The sequence below is a fragment of the Trachurus japonicus genome, chromosome 22 (assembly GCF_045865225.1).
Source record: "Trachurus japonicus isolate A0001 chromosome 22, Traja_1.0".
Lineage (NCBI taxonomy): Eukaryota > Metazoa > Chordata > Actinopteri > Carangiformes > Carangidae > Trachurus > Trachurus japonicus.
The window spans coordinates 8,615,732-8,637,544 of record NC_140928.1 but is presented as its reverse complement, the minus strand read 5'-3'; the positions used below and the strand labels follow the sequence as shown (position 1 = coordinate 8,637,544).

Genomic DNA, 21,813 nt, shown 5'->3' with positions numbered 1-21,813 from the left:
ATCTTTGAAAAAAAAAAAAAGGCGAAACAGGAAAGAAAGGAGTTTACTTAGCCCTGTCTGTATCTTTTCAGTCTGCATAAACCAAGGAGAAGTGGCTAAATTTAGCTCTCTCTCAGGACCTGTCTCTCAGATCACATCACTGCTCTAATTACTGGCCCACCGTGTGGGAAAATAAGAACTTCGATAATTACCACCCCACTTCCTATCAATTGGACTATAGGTTTAGATCTGTGAGGTTCCAGGCGGTTAATAACATTGATGATTTATCACTTGAGATTAGTTTTGTTTTGTACTAATGAAAACCTCCTCATTTTACTTCAAGCTCTGATAAATGATGCATTTCAAACAGAGATTTGTGCCACCCTGCCTGCATGTTCTCCCGCTGGTGTATCCTATTAGTGACATGTAACTATCAGTTAGGTTTTTTGTTCTCAGCTGCGACTTGTTTCTCGTTTGATTTGAGAACCTCACAGTCATTAGTTAAACTTCATTATTTACCATCCAGCTGTGCACGTTGTTGTTGTTCTTCATCAGATCCAGGACATCATTGTGGAAACGGGCCAGGCGGACCAGAAGGAGACGCGCTCAGCCAAGGACGCTCTTCTTCTGTGGTGTCAGATGAAAACGGCAGGGTAAGTGGGATGCGTGACCTTTAGCATAACCAAGCTGTTGTAGGTATCCGAGGGGAAATGGAACGTGAATGTGAATCCAGTCTTATACAGCTTAGGTTTTTTTATTTATTTAATTTTTAAAGGGACAACGAGGAGTTTTGGAAAGCGAAGTGTTCTCATACTACATTTACCATGAGCCTCCGCGTGCACAGTGAAAACCTTGGACCAGCGCAAGACGTCCGTTCGAAGACGATCACATACCGTCATAGTTCCGACCATAAACGGCGATTTGGCGGCGTTATTATCATGACCCGCCGGGCAGCGTCCGCGAAACCGAAAGTAAGGAAACACTGGTCGGCTCGCCCAGCGTTTCCGCCACTAATTAAAATAACAAAATAACGATAGAGACAAAACGATATATTTATCGAAAATGGACCCATTAACAAGTGTGGGTAGCGTAGATTCATCCACATTAACGTGAGACTTTTTTATAACCAAATAGAAACTCCTCGTTGTCCCTTTAATGTAAATTTAATTAATGGGTTAATGCATTTTACAAACCAGCGAAGTACTCATACCCTTTATCTAAGTAGCAAATACTTTATAGTATGTGCAGTATGTTACTGTATGTGCATATGCATATTTATATTTTATATAATTAATCTCAATCTGCAAAGTGATAGATAGATAGATAGATAGATAGATAGATAGATAGATAGATAGATAGATAGATAGATAGATAGATAGATAGATAGATAGATAGATAGATAGATAGACTTTATTACAGACTCTAAGTCCAGTTTATGAGAAACAAAAGACTATAAAATAGATCTAAGTAATCCAGTGTCTGTCTCTGAAGTGTACTGGAGTAGAGAGCTCTGGATGCGTTGGAGCTGAAGCTGCAGCAGTGAATGTCGCATGGTTGCATGTTGAGACACAGAACAAATCCTGGACACTGATTTAAAGCAGGAGCTCCTCAGCAATGTCCCTGTGTGCTCAGTGAGTGACGTCCTCTGTCTGCTGTTTTGCAGATATCCCAATGTCAACATCACAAACTTCACCACCAGCTGGAAAGACGGCATGGCCTTCAACGCTCTCATACACAAACACCGGTAAGCGGAGATAGATGAATGACCAAATCCACTTTCACCAGCTCTGAAATGTAAACACACATGAAGCCCGGTTCTGCTCAGTGTCTCTCCTCCTCATTCTCCTTCATCTCTTTCACTGACTCCTTGTCTCATTATTCCACTTTTTTTTTTGCTGTCTCCATATTTCTCTCCCAGGCCAGATCTGGTGGACTATAACAGTCTAAAGAGGTCCAACCCGACCCACAACCTCCAGAACGCCTTCAACGTGGCTGAACAGAAGCTTGGCGTGACCAAACTGTTAGATCCAGAAGGCGAGTGACAGACGTGGAAATAAATGTTTATGAGCTTTACTGTACGCCTGGTGGAAAAGTGGTGTCTCTGGCTTGGCTGTGACGGACTCGTCTCCCCTTTTGTTTTGTAGATGTGTTCACAGAGAACCCAGATGAGAAGTCCATCATCACGTACGTGGTGGCATTTTACCACTACTTCTCGAAGATGAAGCAGCTCGCTGTCGAAGGCAAGAGAGTTGGAAAGGTGAGATGGAAACATGACGCACGCTCCTCAATGCCATGTGATGATGTGTTTGGTTGAGCCTGTTTATCATCCTGATCGTGCCTTGACCTCCTTCTCCTTCCTTCTCCAAGGTTCTGGATCACGCCATCGAGACAGAGAAGATGATCGATAAGTACGAGACGCTGGCGTCAGACCTGCTGACGTGGATCGAGCAGACCATCATCGTGCTGAACAACCGAAAACTCGCCAACTCTCTGACTGGAGTCCAGCAGCAGCTTCAGGCCTTCAACACCTACCGCACTGTAGAGAAGCCGCCCAAGTGAGTCGAGCCAAACCCGCTCTCCACCGCAGAGTGCTCATACTGATTTAGTCTGTTCAATTCATCCTTGATTTTTAAACCTTAAAACAGTGGTTCCCAACCTTTATTGGCTTGTGACCCCCACAAATTTCTGGTGACCCTGCAATCACTTGATTGTGGCCGTCAATCAAGATGCACCAGCTCATATATTTTTATTATGCTGCATTTTATTTGAACTTGATTTATATTTGATTAAGTGAAAGTATAGAATACACTTGTTTAAGATTGTGCGTGGTGTTTTTAATCATTATATTTTTATATTTTTATTGGTAATTTATTTTAATCAATTACTAGACATTTCAGGCGACCCCATTTGAATTCCAGGCGACCCCATGTGGGGTCCCGACCCCAAGGTTGAAAAACACTGCCTTAAAATGAAACATTTCTCACATTTACGGTTATTCATATTTAACTAAGTCCAGAAAAAAACAGAAACAGAGAAAGACAAAAAACATTTGGGTGTTTGGGTCTGATCAAACAGACAACCTTTTATTTCCAGTGAATTATTCAACACCTCACATTTAATTCCGTTTTTTTTCCTTGTTGTATTTCTGTTCATTTCCTTTGTCAGCACAGCTCATTCACCTTTTTTTGGCACATGAATTGGCCTCTGCTGTGTCCCCCCTGTGGCTGAAGTTCACCTTTTGGTGTGTGACTTTGTTTGTCTGTGTTTTCGTTTCAGGTTCCAGGAGAAGGGTAACCTGGAGGTGCTGCTGTTCACCATACAGAGTCGTATGAGAGCCAACAACCAGAGGGTGTACACGCCTAAAGAGGGAGCCCTGGTCGCTGATATCAACCGGGTGAGATGCCGGAGCTGCTGGAGCTGCACACGCGGCGACAACATAGTGTTTTATTAAAAACCCTCTCCAGCTGTCATCCCCATTACTGGGGAGATTGTTTCTGCGGTTTGAAGCTCAGACGAGCAGCACCGCTCAGTTAGACGGACAAAATTAATTTATTTAGCATAGTGCAATCCTGAGGCAACAATTAAAACCACAAATGAATTATACAGGTAGTGCTATAGACTACTTTACTAAACTGTACAATAAAACCCATCTCATGAAGAGAATTAAAGTCTGACAGAACTGCAGGCAAAGGAAAATAAAAAGTCAGAGAATATTTCCCAGTTAATGTTGGTAGAGCTAAAACTATTAGTCCAGTAATGAATTAGATTACTGTAATGTCTGTTTAATGTGTAATAATTAGAGAGCAGTTATCAAGCAAAACGTAGAATTAGACGTGAGAATTTGCTGATTGATCAGAATAAAAGAATAATTCACAGATGAATAGAGTTTATCAAAAATGATGGTTAATTACACAGAGATAGATTGAAATAGGACGATGCTGTTGCTGTGACGACCGACTATGACAAAAAAAAAAGAAAAAAAGAAATTGCGCATCCGCATAACGATCCGCCTCATCATCTGCGTTCAGGCCTGGGAGCGTCTGGAGAGGGCGGAGCATGAGCGGGAGCGCGTCCTGAGAGACGAGCTGATCAGACAGGAGAAGCTGGAGCAGATGGCGAGGAGATTCGACAGGAAGGCTGCCATGAGGGAGACGTGGCTCATGGAGAACCAGAGACTCGTCGCCCAGGTAAAACAACCCACAACGCAACTGTGGAGATCACATCACATGATTATCAGGTTTTATTATCTGATGTTTTTTTTGTTCATAGATCATAGATGAGGATGCCTTATTCTTATCTACCTCCGTTAAACCTGCACTACTTTACATTTGTACAGTGTATGTATTGTAATTAACTGGTTGTTTGTGTTCCTGGTCATTGATGATAGGAAGTAAACAGCAGAAACAGATTGCCTTGAAAAGAGCAGCAACTTCCTGAGCAGAAGTTAGTTAGCAGAAGCTGTATCACATTGGACACAAGCAGAGTATAATGTAAAACTTATTATGACCTACAGTATCAGGCGGAGCTTATTTTACTTACTTTGTATCCTGGGCATTTTAGTCTATAATAGGCCATTGTATTATATAAGAAGATTAAATGTTTTGTGAGCTCAATCTTAATCTGTATAACTCAAATAAGTGTAGAGAAGTGGAAGTGGAAGTCGAGTATTTCCTTTTAAAACTCAGTGGAGTAGAGTATATGATGGTGTATAAAGAGGCAGAAAATGGAGGCAGTGAAGTATACAAAGCTGAACTTGAACGACTCTCCGCCCCCTCTGCTCCTCAGGACAACTTTGGCTACGACCTGCCGGCTGTGGAGGCCGCCAAGAAGAAGCACGACGCCATCGAGACGGACATCGCGGCGTACGAGGAACGCGTTCAGGCCTTGGTGGACATCTCGAAGGAGCTGGAGTCGGAGCGTTACCACGACGCCAAACGGATCGACGTTCGGAAAGACAACATCCTGCGTCTCTGGGACTACCTGCAGGAGCTGCTGAAGGCTCGCAGAGGCCGTCTGGAGAAGAACCTGACCCTGCAGAGGATCTTCCAGGAGATGCTGTACATCATCAACTGGATGGATGAAATGAAGGTACAGAGCAGGAATCAATATGCAATACTCATAAACTAATCCCCTATGTTTTCCGGAGACTAAACCGATCATATTGATTGATTCCTCCTCACAGGCTCGGCTGCTGTCTCCAGACTTTGGGAAACACTTGCTGGAGGTTGAAGACTTGCTACAGAAACACGCTTTGTTAGAGAACGACATTGCTCTGCAGGCAGACAGGGTGAACAGCGCCAGTGCTGCCGCTCTCAAGTTCGCCAACGGAGACAGTAAGTGCCTCTCCGCAAAACTATTCATTATATATGTCACCGCTTTAATAGGGATGATGACAGTAAATGGAGTACAGTAGTAGTGACAGAACCAAAAGTGAGCAACAAATGCTTTTACTTAAAGGGATAGTTCAATATTTAGGCAAATTCATCTATTGCCATAATCCCTATAGTTTTAGGAGTAGGTTCATTACCTTTAATTGTCGGTGCAAGCTATTTTTAGAACGGTGGAGCAGAGATGCGAGCTGCTCAGCTAACACAACGAAGGTATACACTGTATGGTACTTTCGCCTTTCCCCAACAACTCCAAAATGCTCTCTTGGACAAGTTGTGACCTGCACATTCACCACACTATGAAATAATAATGTAAAAGTATGTAACATTACAGCACTATACTTGGAACTACTTGTATGTGTTTTTGAAATCACTCCGCCCAGCAGCCGTGTCTGGAATGTAGTTCCGGCTTTGCAGTTGCCTCTAAAACAACTCTGTCGCGTAATGTTACATTATTATTTCATAGCGTGGTGAATGTGCAGGTCACAACTTCTCCACAAGAGCGTTTTGGAGTTGTTGGATTGTGTATTTGATGAGTTTGATGAGGGAAAGGCGAAAGTGACGTGTGCCTCCGTTGCGTTAGCTGAGCAGCTCACGTCTCTGCCCCGCCGATCTAAAAACAGCTTGCACCGATAATTAAAGGTAATGAACCTACTCCTAAGACTATAGGGATTATGGCAATACTGTAGGCGAGTTTGACAAAATGTTGAACTATCCCTTTCAGAAAATAGAGAAAATTAAAAGAGTAGATGTACAGGTTGTAACACTTTCCCTCCCTTTTCCCTCCAGCCTACAAGCCATGTGATCCCCAGGTGATCCGGGACCGGGTGCAGCACCTGGAGCTGTGCTACCAGGAGCTCTGCGCCCTGGCGGCCCAGCGAAGGGCTCACTTGGAGCAGTCCCGCCGCTTCTGGCTCTTCCTGTGGGAGGTGACGGAGCTGGAGAGCTGGATCAGGGAGAAGGAGAACATTTTCTCCTCGTTGGATTACGGCAAGGACCTGACAAGCGTGCTGCTGCTGCAGAGCAAACACAGCGCCTTCGAGGACGAGCTCGGAGCCCGCCGCGCCAACCTGGACCAGGTCCTCACCGAGGGCGAAAAGATGATCCAGGCCAAGCACTTCGGCTCCCCGAAGGTCCAGGAATGCATGGACGACATCAGGAGGCAGTGGCAGCAGCTGGAGGAACTGGCGGCGTTTCGGAAACAGAACCTGCAGGACACTCAGAGGTTCTTCCAGTTTCAGGGAGACGCTGACGAACTCAAGGCCTGGCTGCTGGACGCCAAGAGGCAGATGAGCAGCGACGACGTCGGTAACGACGAGTACACCACGCAGCGGCAGCTCAAGAAGCTCAACGACCTGAGGAACGAAGCCATCAAGAACGGGGCCACTATCGACGCGCTATCGAAACAGGCCAACGCGCTGCCGGAGGAGTTACAGAACACCCCCGATATCCAGAGGCGTCTGAAAGACATCAAGGACCTGTACATGGAGCTGATGTCTCTGGCCGACCTGAGACAGAAGAAGCTGGACGACACCATGGCCCTTTACACCATCTTCAGTGAGACGGACGCCTGTGAGCTCTGGATGGGCCAGAAGGAGACGTGGTTGGTGGGTTTGGAAGTGCCGGAGAAGCTGGAGGATCTGGAAGTCGTACAGAACAGGTACAGAGAAGGAACGATATCATCACGCATATATACTGTATGTGTATCAAGGTTTAAGAATATTTTCTTTCTTCCAGGTTGAGCATCCTGGCTCAGGACATGGCAAACGTTCAGTCGAGGGTTGATGACGTCAACAAAGCTGTGAAGCAGCTGGAGGACAGCAGACACCCTCGCACCAAGGAGGTCAAGGAATGTCAGACACGACTGAATAAGAGGTGATTTGAATATTATCTCTACACCACAAGGCTTAAATTTTTACTGTTCAACTATGTGTCTAGTAAATCATTTAGCTTTATACCTGAAAGACACAAATTTAATGTTTTATGTTTTTATCTTTCCCCTGGAGCAAAAATGGAAAAAAAAAAAAAAAAAAGTTTTATTTTACTTTCTTTTGGATGTCTGTAACTTCTGAATAATTTTCTAATAATTTCAAAGGCGCTCTGTAATGAAGAACTAATCATAGGTAGAATAGAGACAGTGTTCAATTTCTACGCTCCCATTTAATTCTGATTAATTCCTAGCGAGCCGGAGTGTTTAAGTGAGTGAACAGTGAGTGAGCTGAACATGAAGAGATGTGTAATTTGACTCGGGGGAACCGTTCAATCCAGCATATGTGAAAAACTATGTTTTCAATAATGATTGCGTAGAAAGTAAATAAAGATTTTTTTTTTTTTGAGCAGTTCTGTTAAGAAAATTTGCATTTTTCATTACATTTGGTATGTTTTCCCTACAAAAGCTAAAGAAACATCCCCTATGATAAATATGTAATACATTTTTCCTCTTCAGGTGGGATGCCTTCAAGGCCATGGTGGAGGACAAGAAGAGGAAAGTGGATTCTGCTGTTAGTCTGCACAACTACGGGCTGGAGTGTGACGAGACGGGGGCCTGGATCAAAGATAAGACACGAGTGATCGAGTCCACGCAGGACCTGGGCAACGACCTGGCAGCCGTCATGACCATCCAGAGGAAGCTGTTCGGCATGGAGAGAGATCTGGCCGCCATCGACACCAAGCTCACCTTCCTGAGGAGCGAGGCCGACCAGCTGGCTCAGGATCACCCGGAGAACGCGGCCGACATCTTGGCCCGCAGGGGAGAACTGGAAGCAGCCTGGGACACGCTGAGAAAGACACTGAAAGACCGGGAGGACTCTCTGGGCGAGGTCAGCAAGTTGCAGACCTTCCTCCAGGACATGGATGACTTCCAGTCGTGGCTTTTCAAGACCCAGAAGGCCGTGGCCTCGGAGGATGTGCCCGCCACGCTGCCGGAGGCCGAGGAGCAGCTCAGCCTTCACGACGCCGTCCGCGAAGACATAAACAACCACGAAGAGGACTACCACCGCGTGAGGGACACCGGCGCTCAGGTCACGCAGGGCCAGGAGGACGACCCTCAGTACCAGCAGCTGGAGCAGAGGCTGAAGGGCATGGACCGAGGCTGGGTCGAACTGCAGAAGATGTGGGACAGTCGCAAGAACTTCCTGGACCAGGGTCTGGGCTTCCAGCAGTTCATGAGGGACAGCAAGGCGGTGGACGGCATCCTCAACAACCAGGTACTGTGCTAAGTAGATCAAATCGTTACGAAATGACCAGAGTTAGCCTGTTAATGACGGGGTTAGGGATAACAAAGAATGTGGAATTGAAGAATGCGGCGTAGTCACTTCCCACACTGCATGTTTGTCATATAACGTAGCTCAGCTGGCTTTGTGTTTGGAGGCCGTTTGTCTTTTTTTTTTCTTTCTCCGTCCTCATCTTTGTTTCGACATGTTGTTGCAGGAGTACACCTTGGCCCACATCGACAAGCCGGACACGCTGGACGGGGCAGAGGCGGCTCTGAAGAAGCACGAGGACTTTGTGAGCACCATGGAGGCCAACGAGGACAAGATCGACGGCGCCGTGCGGTGCGGACAGCGGCTGGTGGACAGTAACAACCTGTACGCCGGGAAGGTTCAGGAGAAAATGGACTCGATCAAAGACAGGTCAGCCGTCACTGTATTTGCTCAATGTGATTTCAGGTGTCAACTGATCATCTAAACCATATGTGGTATTGATCGTGAACAAATTTTCACTTAGATGCATCTTTTTTTGTCTCACCACTTTTCTGCCTGTTCTGGGCTAAGACCCTGGACTAGAATTTATCAAACAATAATATGAAAATAACATTACATTACGAAAAGAAATAACAGGCCGTGTCAACCCTCAACTGAATCAAACATAATATTTTCAGCTCAGATATGATTCGTCACAATTAAGCAGTCAATCGATCTGTGTCTGTGTAGCACCTTTCATGCAGGTTAGTGCCATTCAAAGTCTCTTTCAGGCAACAAAATTGAGACATGACAAATAAAAACACTGTAATTGAATAATAAAATGGTTAAAATAGATATAGAATACAAAACAATTATATACAGTATCTATATAAAAAAAACTAGTGAATGAGATAAATGCAGTGAAAAGTGGAATACAGTTTGATAAATGAATTCATAAAATAAAAATTGACCATCAATCAAATTAAAAGCAAAAAAGTTTTAATTTGCTTTTTGGAGAAACTTCACTCTGAGCAGTTTGATAAATATTGTACACCCTCTGCTCTTGTGTGGAAAAATACATCTGTTCATTGTATTTAATTTTTCTTCAGCCGGCTCACCGCTGAAACAGCTTTCTTATCAGAACAACATTAGAGACAACATGAGGCAGTAGAGAGAGTACAGCAGCTTTTCCCATTAACTCCCATAATTCACTTGGTAGACAGGCGCCCACAATAATGGATATTGATCTTGAAGTGAGAGCGATTGGTGGTGTAGTAGCAGAGAAACAGATGACTGGTTTGGGTTAGTGTGTCAGGTATGTTTTCTGTGTTGTGGACGGAGTTACACCTTGTTTTTCTGAGTTATGTCACCGAGGGAGGCGTTGGAGGAGACGACAGTCATGATCAGTCTGCGGCTGTATTTTTTTGATGTGTTTTCTGTGGTTTGACCTTCAGGCACAACAAGAACCAGAGGCGAGCCCAGGAGGTGTCCGAAAAGCTCCGAGATAACCGTGACCTGCAGCACTTCCTGCAAAACACTCAGGATGTGAGTTCACCATCAGTTTACTGCTCATGCAATCGCTGCGTAACATCAATTAATTATTAGCGTAATTATTCCCTTTTTTCTTTTTATCTCTTGATCATTGCAGTCAATTTGTTAAATGCTGTTTTGTTTATTATACCACAGCAGTGCGTGACAATACCTTTTTTATTTATTTATTTTATTTAACCTTTATTTTACCAGGCAGATTGCTTGAGATAAAAAAAATCTCTTTTACAAGCATGGCCTGGCCAAGAAAGCAGAAAGCTTAGACTAAACATGCATACTTTTAGGATAGGGGTCCCATTTGGCTAATTGCAAAATGCTTTTTAAGAGATAAAGATGTAAAGTCCCCTCTGCACAAACTTAGTGACTTTCCAAAGTATTAGTGCTAGTCCTGTCCTTTGCTGATGACTAATATTCACTCTTCCTCTCTGTGCACCAGCTGACCGTGTGGATCAATGAGAAGATGCTGACGGCTCAGGACACATCATACGACGAGGCCAGGAACCTCCACAGCAAGTGGCTCAAACATCAGGCCTTCATGGCCGAGCTGGCCTCCAACAAGGACTGGCTCAACAAAGTAGACCAGGTCTGTCACGATGAAGTTTGTAATGATGTCGGCGGACATTATGTTATGTTATGTTGGTTTTTTATAGTAACTAGTGGTTGTACTTAAAGGCTAATGTGCAATAAAGAAAAAGCTTGTCACATTTTAGCACAAAATTAAAACAAATGAGTGCTTTTATGAGGCAAATTATAGAAGATTTTTGAAAGTATTTTCCTTCATTCCACACTCAACTATAAAATTAGGTAAAATGGAGAAAATATTTCCCCTCAATACAACATTTTCAGCATCATCTGTGTGTTTTTGTGCACACAGGAGGGACAGGAGCTCATGGAGTCCAAGCCGGAGTTTGAGCCCATAGTGAAGGAGCGTCTGGCCAAGCTCCACGAGCTGTGGGACAAACTGGAGTCCACCACCCAGGAGAAGGCCCGGCTGCTGTTCGACGCCAACCGCTCCGAGCTCTTCGACCAGAGCCTGGCTGACATGAAGAAGTGGCTGGGCGGCCTGCAGCAGCAGCTGCAGAGCGGCGACGAGGAAGTTAAAGACCTGACGAACGCCAACATCCTGCTCAAGAAGCATCAGGTCTGTGTCTTTGTCGCATTACACTGGATAAACCTGAGATTTGAATGTTTTCCCTGACTGCAATTCCCCCTGATCCACGGTCTTAAATCATGTTTGGGTTAAATCTCACCATGGAAGCGAATACATTATAGTTTTAGTTTTGCCGTGTGTGATTTCCTAGGATTAACTTTGAGTGAGTGAGCATCTGTATTTATGTTTACTGTTTACACCTGAACACAGCACACAAATCCTAAATCTAAATCTTGTGTGAAAGAAAAAGGAGAACACAAAAAGTTTGGCTTTGTAGCTGCTGCAGGGAAAGACGAGACAATAACTAACTGACTAACTAACTGAGTAACCTTTGGATTAGGCTGTCTGTTAGGCTATTCATCTTTTTCCTCTCCAATCCTATCTCCCTCTGCCAGATGACAGAGAACCAGGTGCGTGACAGGGCGAGGGAGCTGGAGGAGCTCCAGGAGGCCGTGAGGAAACACGGCGGAGGCAGAGAGGACCAGCCGGAGCTGGAGGCCGAGCAGCAGGCCCTGCAGAGCGACTTCCAGCAGCTCCTCACGCCGCTGGCCGAGCGCAAGGGCAAGCTGGAGGCCGCCAAGGCTGTCCATCAGTTCTACAGGGACCTGGCTGATGAGCTTGTAAGCACGGATCCAATTTCAGAGCAAAATTAAAGTGTGGAAGCTCACGGCTCTCACCAGTGATTGATAGCACGAAATTTGAATAAAGAGCGTTCGATTTTAAAGGAGCTGGATTATTGTTTGCCTTTGAATGACAGCAACATAACAGCTTTTGGAAATTTAATTGTAGAAATACTGAAGCCTGAAGCCTCCAAAATGATAACTTATTAATTTAGAAATGAAGTTTTCAATTACTGTATGTACACTCAGTATGCAAGATAGTAGGACCACCAGCTCTCCCCATGAAATTGACTCTCCAGGTGAATCTAGGTAAAAGCTTTAATCCCTTATTGGGTTTCACTGCCTAAATCCGTTTTAGTCAGGTGGAGGAGACGGCTTAAAAAAGGATTTTACTGTTTGAGTTGTTGGAGACATTTTGTAAAAAGGTAAAAAACCTCAGTATATTTGAGAAGGTCCTAAAAATTCTTTATACTAGTGTACATCAGAGATCAGAAGTTCTGTCTTCTCAAAAGAAACCAGTGTATTTATTTCTTTACCATAATGTTCTTCTTCTTTTTTCTTCTTCTTCGTCTTCTCTCTCAGCTCTGGATCGAGGAGCGGATGCCCCAGGCAATGTCAGAAGAACATGGACACAATCTTCAGACTGTGCAAATGCTGCAGAAGAAGAACCAGGTTTGGATTTATCTGTAGAAAAAGTTGTACTTAAAAGTTGTACTATAAATTCACAGTTATAGGTTTAATCATTGGAATATCGGAAAATAATGGAAAATGTCCTTCACCATTTTCTGGAGTGCAGTGTTTTGTCATATAAACACACACTGTTATATTGGAACATGGATTTCTTGGTAACACTTTACTTGACGCCTATCTCTATAACGCATTATAACCATACTTATAATGACTTATAATGCAGTTATAGCACTGTATAACTATAGTTATAAACACTCATAAATGATCATAATGCTTTATAACAATAATCATAACACAGTGTAAAGCATTTTATCATGACTTATAAGGTCAGGTATTATAATACGTTATAATTGTTAGTAACTCACTTTATGTGAGTGTTTATAATGATAGTTATACACGTCTATAACACATTACTATATTTATAATGCATTATCGATGTGGGCATTGTCAGCAAGTTACTAACAATAATAACATATTATAATACCTGACCTTATAAGTCATGATAAAATGCTTTATAGTGTGTTATGATGATTATTGTTATAAAGCATTATGATCATTTATGAGAGTTTATAACTATAGTTATACAGTGCTATAACTGCATTATAACTCATTATAAGTATGGTTACAATGCGTTATAGAGATAGGCGTCAAGTAAAGTGTTACCGATTTCTTTAATTATTTCTGCTTAAAAAAACAAAATTTTTTAGTTATTTAATAGCTGCAGGATATTTCTCTGTTGATCAACTAATCAGTTTGTTCTCCATCCATCAGACACTGCAGAGGGAAATCGAGGGCCACCAGCCTCGTGTGGACGAAGTGCTGGAACGCGGAAGGAGGATGGCGGCCGCTGCCGGCGCCGAGGGCCGGCCGGAGGCGGACGGCATCACGGAGCAGCTGAAGGAGCTGGAGGAGGCGTGGGCCCGGCTGCAGGACGAGATGGCCAAGCGTTGGGAGAGGCTGAACGGCTCCGACCTGGCCCAGCAGTACTACAACGACGCGGACGAGGCCGAGGCTTGGATCGGAGAGCAGGAGCTCTACATGATCGCAGACGAAAAGGCCAAGGTGAGACGGGGGAAACAGTATCGGCGCGTGAGAGACGGGGGAGCGGGAGTATTAACTGCAGATGTCTGAAAATACAGATCTTATTATCTAAATCAAAACAAGGCATATCATGTTGTGCAAATAACAAGTGACACTGCATGCATTAACGTGATTACATGGTTAGGGCTTTCTTCAATTAAGGTGACACGCTTTTTATAACTGGCAGCCTCTATTGAGAGCTCATTTGGAGCATTTTGCGCTGCTTTGATGTGCAGCCTTCTGTCTCTCTTTTTTTCGCATAATTTACTCACAGTTTTTTCCTCCACCTCCTCCTCCTGATTGTTCCTCTTCCTCCGTCTTTCTAGGATGAGCAGAGTGCCATGCTGATGCTGAAGCGCCACACCATCCTCAAGCAGGCGGTGGACGACCACGCTGACTCCATTCAGGCGCTGGCTGACCGTGCCCAGAAGATGTTGGCCGAGGACCATCCAGACGGGTGTGTCCTTTTTTCTTTTTTTCTTTTTTTTTTTTTTAAATTTGATGTACACACTGGGAAATTACATCTGAACCCGCTGCAAAAGATTTAAATTCCCTCTTGTTGTCCCAGTCACTTGTGGTTCAGGTTGATAAGAGAGACAAGCTTGTAAAAGTGTGGTAATTTCTATATCCTAATCTCAAGGGCTCATCTAGAGTAAACCTAAATCCAATCTCTTTGCCCCCTATTTCTCATTTTCTCCGTTTTTCCCTGCATCTAATTATCCTCCATCCATCTCCCTTTTTACCTTGTAAACCCGCAGCGAGGAGATCATCCGGCGACAGGGCCAGGTGGATAAGCAGTACGTCGGGCTGAAGGAGCTGGCCGAGGATCGCAGGAGGAAGCTGGATCACACCTATCACCACTTCCTGCTGAGCCGAGAGGTGGAAGAACTGGAGCAATGGATCGCAGAGAAAGACGTGGTGGCCTCCTCCCAGGAGATGGGCCAGGACCTGGATCACGTCACGGTATTAAACACACACACACACAGACACACGATCCATTTTTATGAAGCCTCATTTCATGCTCCATCTCATTTTGGAGACGGAGCTGTTTTTGATCAGGTGGATATACTCGCTGACTGGAATTTCTACGTTTAAGGGAACCGAAAAATCAAAACTGAGAAGCAAATGATGAAAGTATCTCATAAATAAAAAAGAAAAGCCCCCAAGATGCCTTTGCTGCGCTGTGGTTTTGCTGTTTTTGGTTTAAAGGGGGATCACAGACCATCTGGTTTGGTGAACACTTGAGCAAACACGTTTTGCGCAGTTTACAGATATCACCTGATTTCTTAGCTATTTAAGTCAAAAATCTTTTTTTTTTTCATGCTGCCATCTGGTCTGCCAACTTCATAACTGTCTATGTGCAGCTTTAAGCCAAAAGGGAAATCTCAACTTTCAACTTTTAAAAAAAAAGACAAATTCTGCATCTGTTGTTACCCCCTCCCCCCCCTCCTTCTTCAGCTACTGAGGGATAAGTTTAGAGATTTCGCACGGGAGACGGGGATGGCGGGACAGGAGCGCGTGGACTTCGTCAACCAGACGATAGACGAGCTGATCGAAGCCGGCCACACCGAGGCCGCCACCATGGCCGAGTGGAAAGACGGCATCAACGACAGCTGGGCTGATCTGCTGGAGCTCATCGACACTCGTGCCCAGCTCCTCACGGCATCTTATGAACTGCTCAAGTAAGGAAAACAGTATTGATGCGCCAAACCACGAGCATGGAGACAAGCACTTATTTGGATTGATGCGATATAGTTTTTTTGTGTCTAATCCTGTAACGCCACAGAACCTGTGTAAAACAAGTTAGAATGATATTGATAACTGGAGTATTTGTGCTATCATGGCATGACTAATGGCTTTAAACCAGAAAACACCTGGATACAATAACAATGTCACAAATAATTCAACTTGAATATAACAACTGCATCAATTTCTAAGTAGGCAGACAATTGTGGTGATGATAATGCACACAGAGCCAAAGATAGTGAGCGATCGATGTATTTGTCTCAGGTACTTTGATGACGGGAAGGAGTTGGTGGTTCAGATCCACGAGAAGCAGAAAGAGCTGCCCGAGGACGTGGGAGATGACTTCAGCAAAGCCGAGTCCTTCCACAGGATACACGCCGCTTTTGAGAGAGACATCACCGCTCTAGGCAAACAGGTACAACGCAGCGGATCAGCCTTTTTCACTCTGAGGGAGCGCAGCAACACAGCGGCCAAGAGGCAGAATGCGATGACTCACATGTGGTCCAACAATATTCAGGCAACTGTGAAGCTATAGATGTGCTGTCCAGTACAGGGATTGATAGTTTTGTCAACCCCTTAACTCTTTCAATGAAGGATTAAATGTATATAATATCAAAATTAAAGCTGCAGTAAATAATTTTTTGCATATGAACAATGGGTTGAATTAATGTGAAAGGTCAATGTTGGGGACAAAACCAAAAAGAATCATGACCCACAAAAAAACAAAAAACTCCAAAGACATGAACAAAGCTAGAGATTGCTGGCTAACATGGTGCAACACTTGAGCTGCTATAGACTAAGATATTTTGTCAGGAGTTGCTGAACAACTGATAAGAGGATAAATGACTTGACATATTTGAGTGACGCACTCACCATGCTGCCCCCATGTGGTCAAAGGAGAGAGAAAACTTGATAAGAGCTGCTTTAATGCGAGCATGGACTATAAGCTATGTTAGGAGACTTTGCATTTACAATGTTTTCTATCTAAACATTTGATCAGTTCAATAACTGGAAAATAATTCTCAAAGCCTCAGTGGCCCAAAAATATTCTAATGAGAGAATGAAAATGAGCGAAAATTGATTTTTAATTTCACCCAGTTAGTTTCATTTATGATCTTCAAGGGTAATCGCTATATATTTTTCTTTTTTGGTGATTTTATCTACATGAATATATTCCAGGTTCAACAGTTCCAGGAAACAGCAGCGAGACTTCATGCCCAGTATGCAGGGGACAGGGCGGACGCCATCCAGGCCACGGAGCGAGAGGTGGTGGAGGCCTGGAAGGGGCTGCTGGACGCATGCGACGGCCGCAGGGCTCAACTGGTGGACACGGCCGAGAAGTTCCGCTTCTTCACCATGGTGCGAGACCTGATGGCCTGGATGGAGAGCATCATCCAGCAGATAGAGACTCAGGAGAAACCCAGGTGAGAAAGAGAATCCCTTTTATAACACCTGTTTTTCTTCATTATTCAATTATCAGTATTGATTTGTAAGTTGTAAATTCTAAATTGCAGAGATACTGTTTTTTTTTTAATTCTCTCTGAGGGGAAAACTGATTAATGGAAAAACAAATCTGAGACTGTGCCCTATGAGTATTTGACTTAAATAGATTTTTACTGCGTACTGAAAATCCAGCTTGAAACCTTGACCTCTGAGTAATAGTCTTACTTTTTCAGTTAAGCTTTTATTTTCATATTTGAATAATGTAAAATAAATCAATAAAATGTAAATTACAGTATGTGTTAAAAATATATTTTTTTCAGATGCTGGTGCCCAGATTTGTTTACCTGTAGTTCAACAATGATTTAAAGTGATATAAGGGTCATTATAACCTTAATGATGAATATTCTGATTATTAAAGGTGCACTGTGTCATTTTTTAAATGTATTTATTTTTTGGTCTCATTCTAGAGGAAGTTGAAATTGACCATTAAAAACAAGATCTTGTTGATTATTGTTGCAGTTCTGGGTCTAACCAACAGAGGTAGATAAACTTCATAGATTACCTGTTCATCACCTCTCATCCCTCCCTCCTGTGCATTAGGGACGTCTCATCCGTGGAGCTCCTGCAGAAGTACCACCAGGGGATCCGCTCCGAGATTGAGGCCAGGGGAGCCAAATTCACTGACTGCATAGATCTCGGAAAGGCCCTGCTGACACGCAAGCACCGAGACTCTGCTGAGGTGAGGCTTCGGCAGCAAAGACAGCTTCTTTTCATTCTCAGCTGGGCCTCAAATTGCTGCTTTCATTAGATTTAATTACTTTTCTGGGAGTGATTGTTCTTGTCTGGCACAATGGAACCAATTGGATTGCCACGAAAGAAGAAATTCCACTCATCTTACACTCATCAGGGAGACTATAAAGCAAACACTAATTAGAAATGGAAAAGCCAAAAGAATTTAAATGAGCAATTGACCCCGGCCTGAATTTTACGTTCGGTTAATTACTTCACAATTCAAATTCTTAGAGGATAATAGCCAGACTTGGGGCTGAGCTGTTTAATAATGCTGATATGTAACTGCGACTGTATAACTGCTCGTGTCAGATCAAAGAGAAGCTGGTGCAGCTGATGGAGAAGAGGAAGGAGATGATGTTCAAGTGGGACGACAGATGGGACTGGCTCAGACTCTGTAAGTAAAGCTACACTTACCTTACCCGCCCCAGCTGACACCTAAAAACAAATCCTACACATACATTATTACATACTCACTTTATTAAATGCAATAAAATACATTTCCTCAAGCTAAATATAATGAGAACCATAAAAATCCAAATCTATTGAGTACCCAGTGTTTTGCAAATGAGAGTTTGCATGTAAGAGTGTAGCACAACTAATGGAAAGCTACAGATTTCAGTTTTATAACGGCAATACTGCAAAATGAAACCTATGTAACAAACAACCCTTGCCTATTTCACATGAAGTGCTGGAGGTGTGTCAGTTTGCACGGGACGCCTCGGTGGCAGAGGCCTGGCTGATCGCTCAGGAGCCCTACGTGACCAGCAGAGACCTGGGCCACACCGTGGACGAGGTGGAGAAACTCCTGAAGAGGCACGAGGCCTTCGAGAAGTCGACCGCCACCTGGGAGGAGCGCTTCTCCGCACTGGAGCGCCTTACTACGGTACAGACAGATCTGTAGCCGCCCTCAGGGCTTCAGACTAACTTCTTTTACTTGGAGCACAGTGGCCCCTTATCTAAAATTTTAGGAGTGCAAGCAGAAAATGTAGCGGCACTCACCACATAAATCAACTTGCTAAGTAAATATTCACATTTCCTTTTCATTAATGATCCTCAAACACATTGGTCTGACACCTTTAATGACAGATTCCAGATTCATTGAGTCGCCCATTTCACGTTTCACCAGTGTTAACAAAAAAATGGCAAATTTACTGGTTTCACAAGCGCAAGTAGATCAAACATTCACTTGCACTGTCTCAAAATTTAGGGGCAAAATGCTCCCAATTAGGGGCAGTTTGGAGCCCTCGTTAAGATCACAGGATGAGATCAGAAACCTTTTTATCCCGCGCCATTTGCTCACTGTTGTTTACATCAAGTTAAATATTTAAACCCTTTTTTAATTGCTGCACCATCCCAGCTAAAGGGAAGCACTGTATTCATTTCAATTTGTACAAGTCATGTGGATCAGTTTCTACACATTCCCCTTCGCCAGAATTTAAAATGAAGTTTTGTGGTTTGAAAAACGTTTGGCTGCCCACCAGCTGGTCAATGAATATTAATGGATTTTTAAAAAACAAAACAACTGTTAATATTAATATCTGAAAATGATACTGGTAATGTGTCTAATTATGTAATTACATTAGAGCTGATAACAGATTAGGTGCTGATTCCAGTTCACTGCTGTGTTGCAGCTGGAGCTGTTGGAGCTGAGGAAGCAGCAGCAGGAGATGGAGCAGTTCATTAAAGATGAGCAACAACGCTCAGATAAGGACAGCAGGTACACACACACACACACACACATGCGTATATATAGTACATCATATATACACACATGCAAACCGAACAATGGTAACAATCATCATGTGTGATACTCAACATTTTTTTCCCTCTTGAATTCGTTGCCAACAGCTCAAGCGCAGAATATCGCCAGTCTTGTGTTTTAAACTTTCAAGTCACACACACACACACAGATTGACTCACTGCTGTTAAAGGTTTCTAACACAGACCCTGTGCTGCCCTCTCTACTATAGGAGAGAAGACACTGGCTTTGTAGAGGAGTCTTCACAGCTCTACACAATCGAGGAGCAAACTCTGGTTAGTAACTGCGCCCACTCGGCTCTTGTCCTCTCTGCTTTATCATGGCATGCCCTCTGTTTAAGCAGCACTCTGGTGTCATGGAGAGAAAAAAAGAAAACCAGCTTCTTTTTTGTGGTGTTTTACTCACTTCAGATTTTTTTTTTCTTTTACTCTTAAACAAACCACATCTGCCTGTTTGGTGTCTACGTTGAGAAATAATTCAATCAAAGGCACACTCATCATTTTCTTGCTTTCTCTTTCTGCCTGCATGTCTTTCCTCCTCCAGTCCGGTTCTGGTGCAGTTGAGCCCAGCTCGGCTCTGCTGGAGGGGGCTGCCGGGGACTCCACGGTGCCCATCGAGTCAGAGATGAGAGAGAGCGGCTCCCTGGAGCTGGAGCCCTCCATCTCAGTGGTGACCCCGAAGGAACCGGAGAGGGCAGCCACCATGCCGGTGGAGCCCCTTAGGGCCCACGCCGTCCTGCTGGAGGGCACGCTGGGCCGCAAACATGACGTGGAGGGCTCAGGAAAGAAGGCTTCAAACAGGTGGAGTACAGCTCTCCACACTTCATTACATTCATTTGCTTCCATTTATTTTTTTACAAACTTAATCTACTAGCACACTTGAATTACAAACACATGTAGATTTTATATAAATCAACCTGCACAGAAACACTCTCACCATGCAACAAGAAATGGCTCCAAATGACTTGAGTAGTTTCGAGTCTTAAATATATTCATTCATACTGTACAGAATATAACAGGAACCATTGGTGCTCTGGAACAGTAGATAAGTAATAGTAAAGGACTGAGCCTATAATATAAAACCTATATAAGATAATTAAATAAAAAAGAAACAAGTCAAGTCAACGAACAAGGAGAAACAAACCTCTCCTGGACAGATACAGTATAAAACTTCATTTTACTGCATAGGAACTGAGTTACTGCAGACAACAGCCTTAATCAATGATCATCCACTTCTCAGTTTAAAAGTTAAGTATTTAAGTTGGATGCACTTTTGTCTTGTTTCTGTGGTTTTAACATAAAAAGTTTCTATAAGTCAGTTTTGTTTATGCACAAGCAAGTCCAGAAAGTTTCCCCCTCCCCGACCACATGACTGCTGTCTGACAGAGGACCTGGTTACTCTTGATCAAAGTTGATAAAAATTGATTAAAACTTTGCATTTGTTGCGGACCAGTGAGCTGCGTCAACTGCTCTCCTTATTTCTATTTAACTGAATTAATTCGCTTTGCATCGTTGTGAGAAATTAGCCACCTGAAATGATCGATATTGAAGTTCTCCTCTGTCCCCGTCCTCCACCACACCTCAGGTCATGGAACAACTTGTACTGCGTGCTGAAGCCCGGTCAGCTCTCGGCCTATAAGGACGCCAAGAGCTTCGGACACGGAGCGACGTATCACGGCGAGGACCCTCTGTCCCTCAGTAACGCCAGCTGGGAGGTGCTTAGCAACTACAAGAAGAAGAAGCACGTCGCCAAACTACGGTGAGAGTCCTCAGTTTGTCTCTGTTGTCTCAATACTAAACTAAATATGCAAAATATGTTCATTTACTTTAATGCAAAAAGTTTGATTGATATTCTTCCTTAGGAAACTGTGATTTGCATTTTTTTTGTTATTCTAATTTATCTTAACCAATGAAGAAACCAATTGGGAGATAATAATAGTAGATTAGTTGCAGCCCTAATTTCAATCACTTTACTATAATTTGCTCATTAAGATCCGCTGCTAAGTGAAACAAACTTATTTTTCTGCATATTTGAAAGAGTGTGTTTAAAGAGTCGTCTATTACTTAGATTCTTGTAAGATAATCTTTGTTTTACTCCAAACGATTGATTTTAACTTCACTTTCACTTTCTCCTTTTCTCACAGTCTTGGTGATGGCAGTGAATATCTGTTCCAGTGTAAAGATGAGGTGAGTTGATAACAGTGATTAAGTCTGCACAGCTTTCCATGAATCTGACTCCTCTTTGATAAAGCAGTGGTCACACAGTGCAATGATGCAGGACAAACATGTTTACATTTCAGTTCGACCTCCACTAGGATTTACCCTTTGGGGATCATCAGGGGATCATTAGGTTTTATAAATTAAAATAACTCGCCACAAGGTTGTTTTTATGTACATATGTTACCTTGAATTAGCCTTTCAGAAAGTTTCATTGTTAA

At 43.4% G+C, this 21,813-nt stretch overlaps 1 protein-coding gene across 4 annotated transcripts in view; it reads left to right on the top strand.

Annotated features, from left to right (window-relative positions):
• The window catches only part of sptb (spectrin, beta, erythrocytic), a 43,248-nt gene that overhangs the window by 18,278 nt on the left and 3,157 nt on the right, over positions 1-21,813 (top strand). For all 4 annotated transcript variants that reach the window (XM_085767169.1, XM_085767168.1, XM_085767170.1 and 1 more), the window contains 32 exons: positions 535-632; positions 1,643-1,723; positions 1,898-2,013; positions 2,124-2,236; positions 2,347-2,534; positions 3,256-3,373; positions 4,008-4,166; positions 4,765-5,067; positions 5,162-5,312; positions 6,156-7,026; positions 7,104-7,241; positions 7,813-8,572; positions 8,796-8,998; positions 10,003-10,093; positions 10,533-10,679; positions 10,971-11,237; positions 11,642-11,866; positions 12,449-12,538; positions 13,328-13,618; positions 13,963-14,093; positions 14,395-14,599; positions 15,095-15,318; positions 15,647-15,797; positions 16,562-16,806; positions 17,426-17,564; positions 17,927-18,011; positions 18,304-18,500; positions 19,249-19,334; positions 19,588-19,651; positions 19,920-20,176; positions 20,961-21,134; positions 21,520-21,562. In XM_085767169.1, the coding sequence (XP_085623295.1) occupies positions 535-632; positions 1,643-1,723; positions 1,898-2,013; positions 2,124-2,236; positions 2,347-2,534; positions 3,256-3,373; positions 4,008-4,166; positions 4,765-5,067; positions 5,162-5,312; positions 6,156-7,026; positions 7,104-7,241; positions 7,813-8,572; positions 8,796-8,998; positions 10,003-10,093; positions 10,533-10,679; positions 10,971-11,237; positions 11,642-11,866; positions 12,449-12,538; positions 13,328-13,618; positions 13,963-14,093; positions 14,395-14,599; positions 15,095-15,318; positions 15,647-15,797; positions 16,562-16,806; positions 17,426-17,564; positions 17,927-18,011; positions 18,304-18,500; positions 19,249-19,334; positions 19,588-19,651; positions 19,920-20,176; positions 20,961-21,134; positions 21,520-21,562 (6,411 nt within the window). The remainder of the gene's footprint in view (positions 1-534; positions 633-1,642; positions 1,724-1,897; positions 2,014-2,123; positions 2,237-2,346; positions 2,535-3,255; positions 3,374-4,007; positions 4,167-4,764; positions 5,068-5,161; positions 5,313-6,155; positions 7,027-7,103; positions 7,242-7,812; positions 8,573-8,795; positions 8,999-10,002; positions 10,094-10,532; positions 10,680-10,970; positions 11,238-11,641; positions 11,867-12,448; positions 12,539-13,327; positions 13,619-13,962; positions 14,094-14,394; positions 14,600-15,094; positions 15,319-15,646; positions 15,798-16,561; positions 16,807-17,425; positions 17,565-17,926; positions 18,012-18,303; positions 18,501-19,248; positions 19,335-19,587; positions 19,652-19,919; positions 20,177-20,960; positions 21,135-21,519; positions 21,563-21,813) is intronic.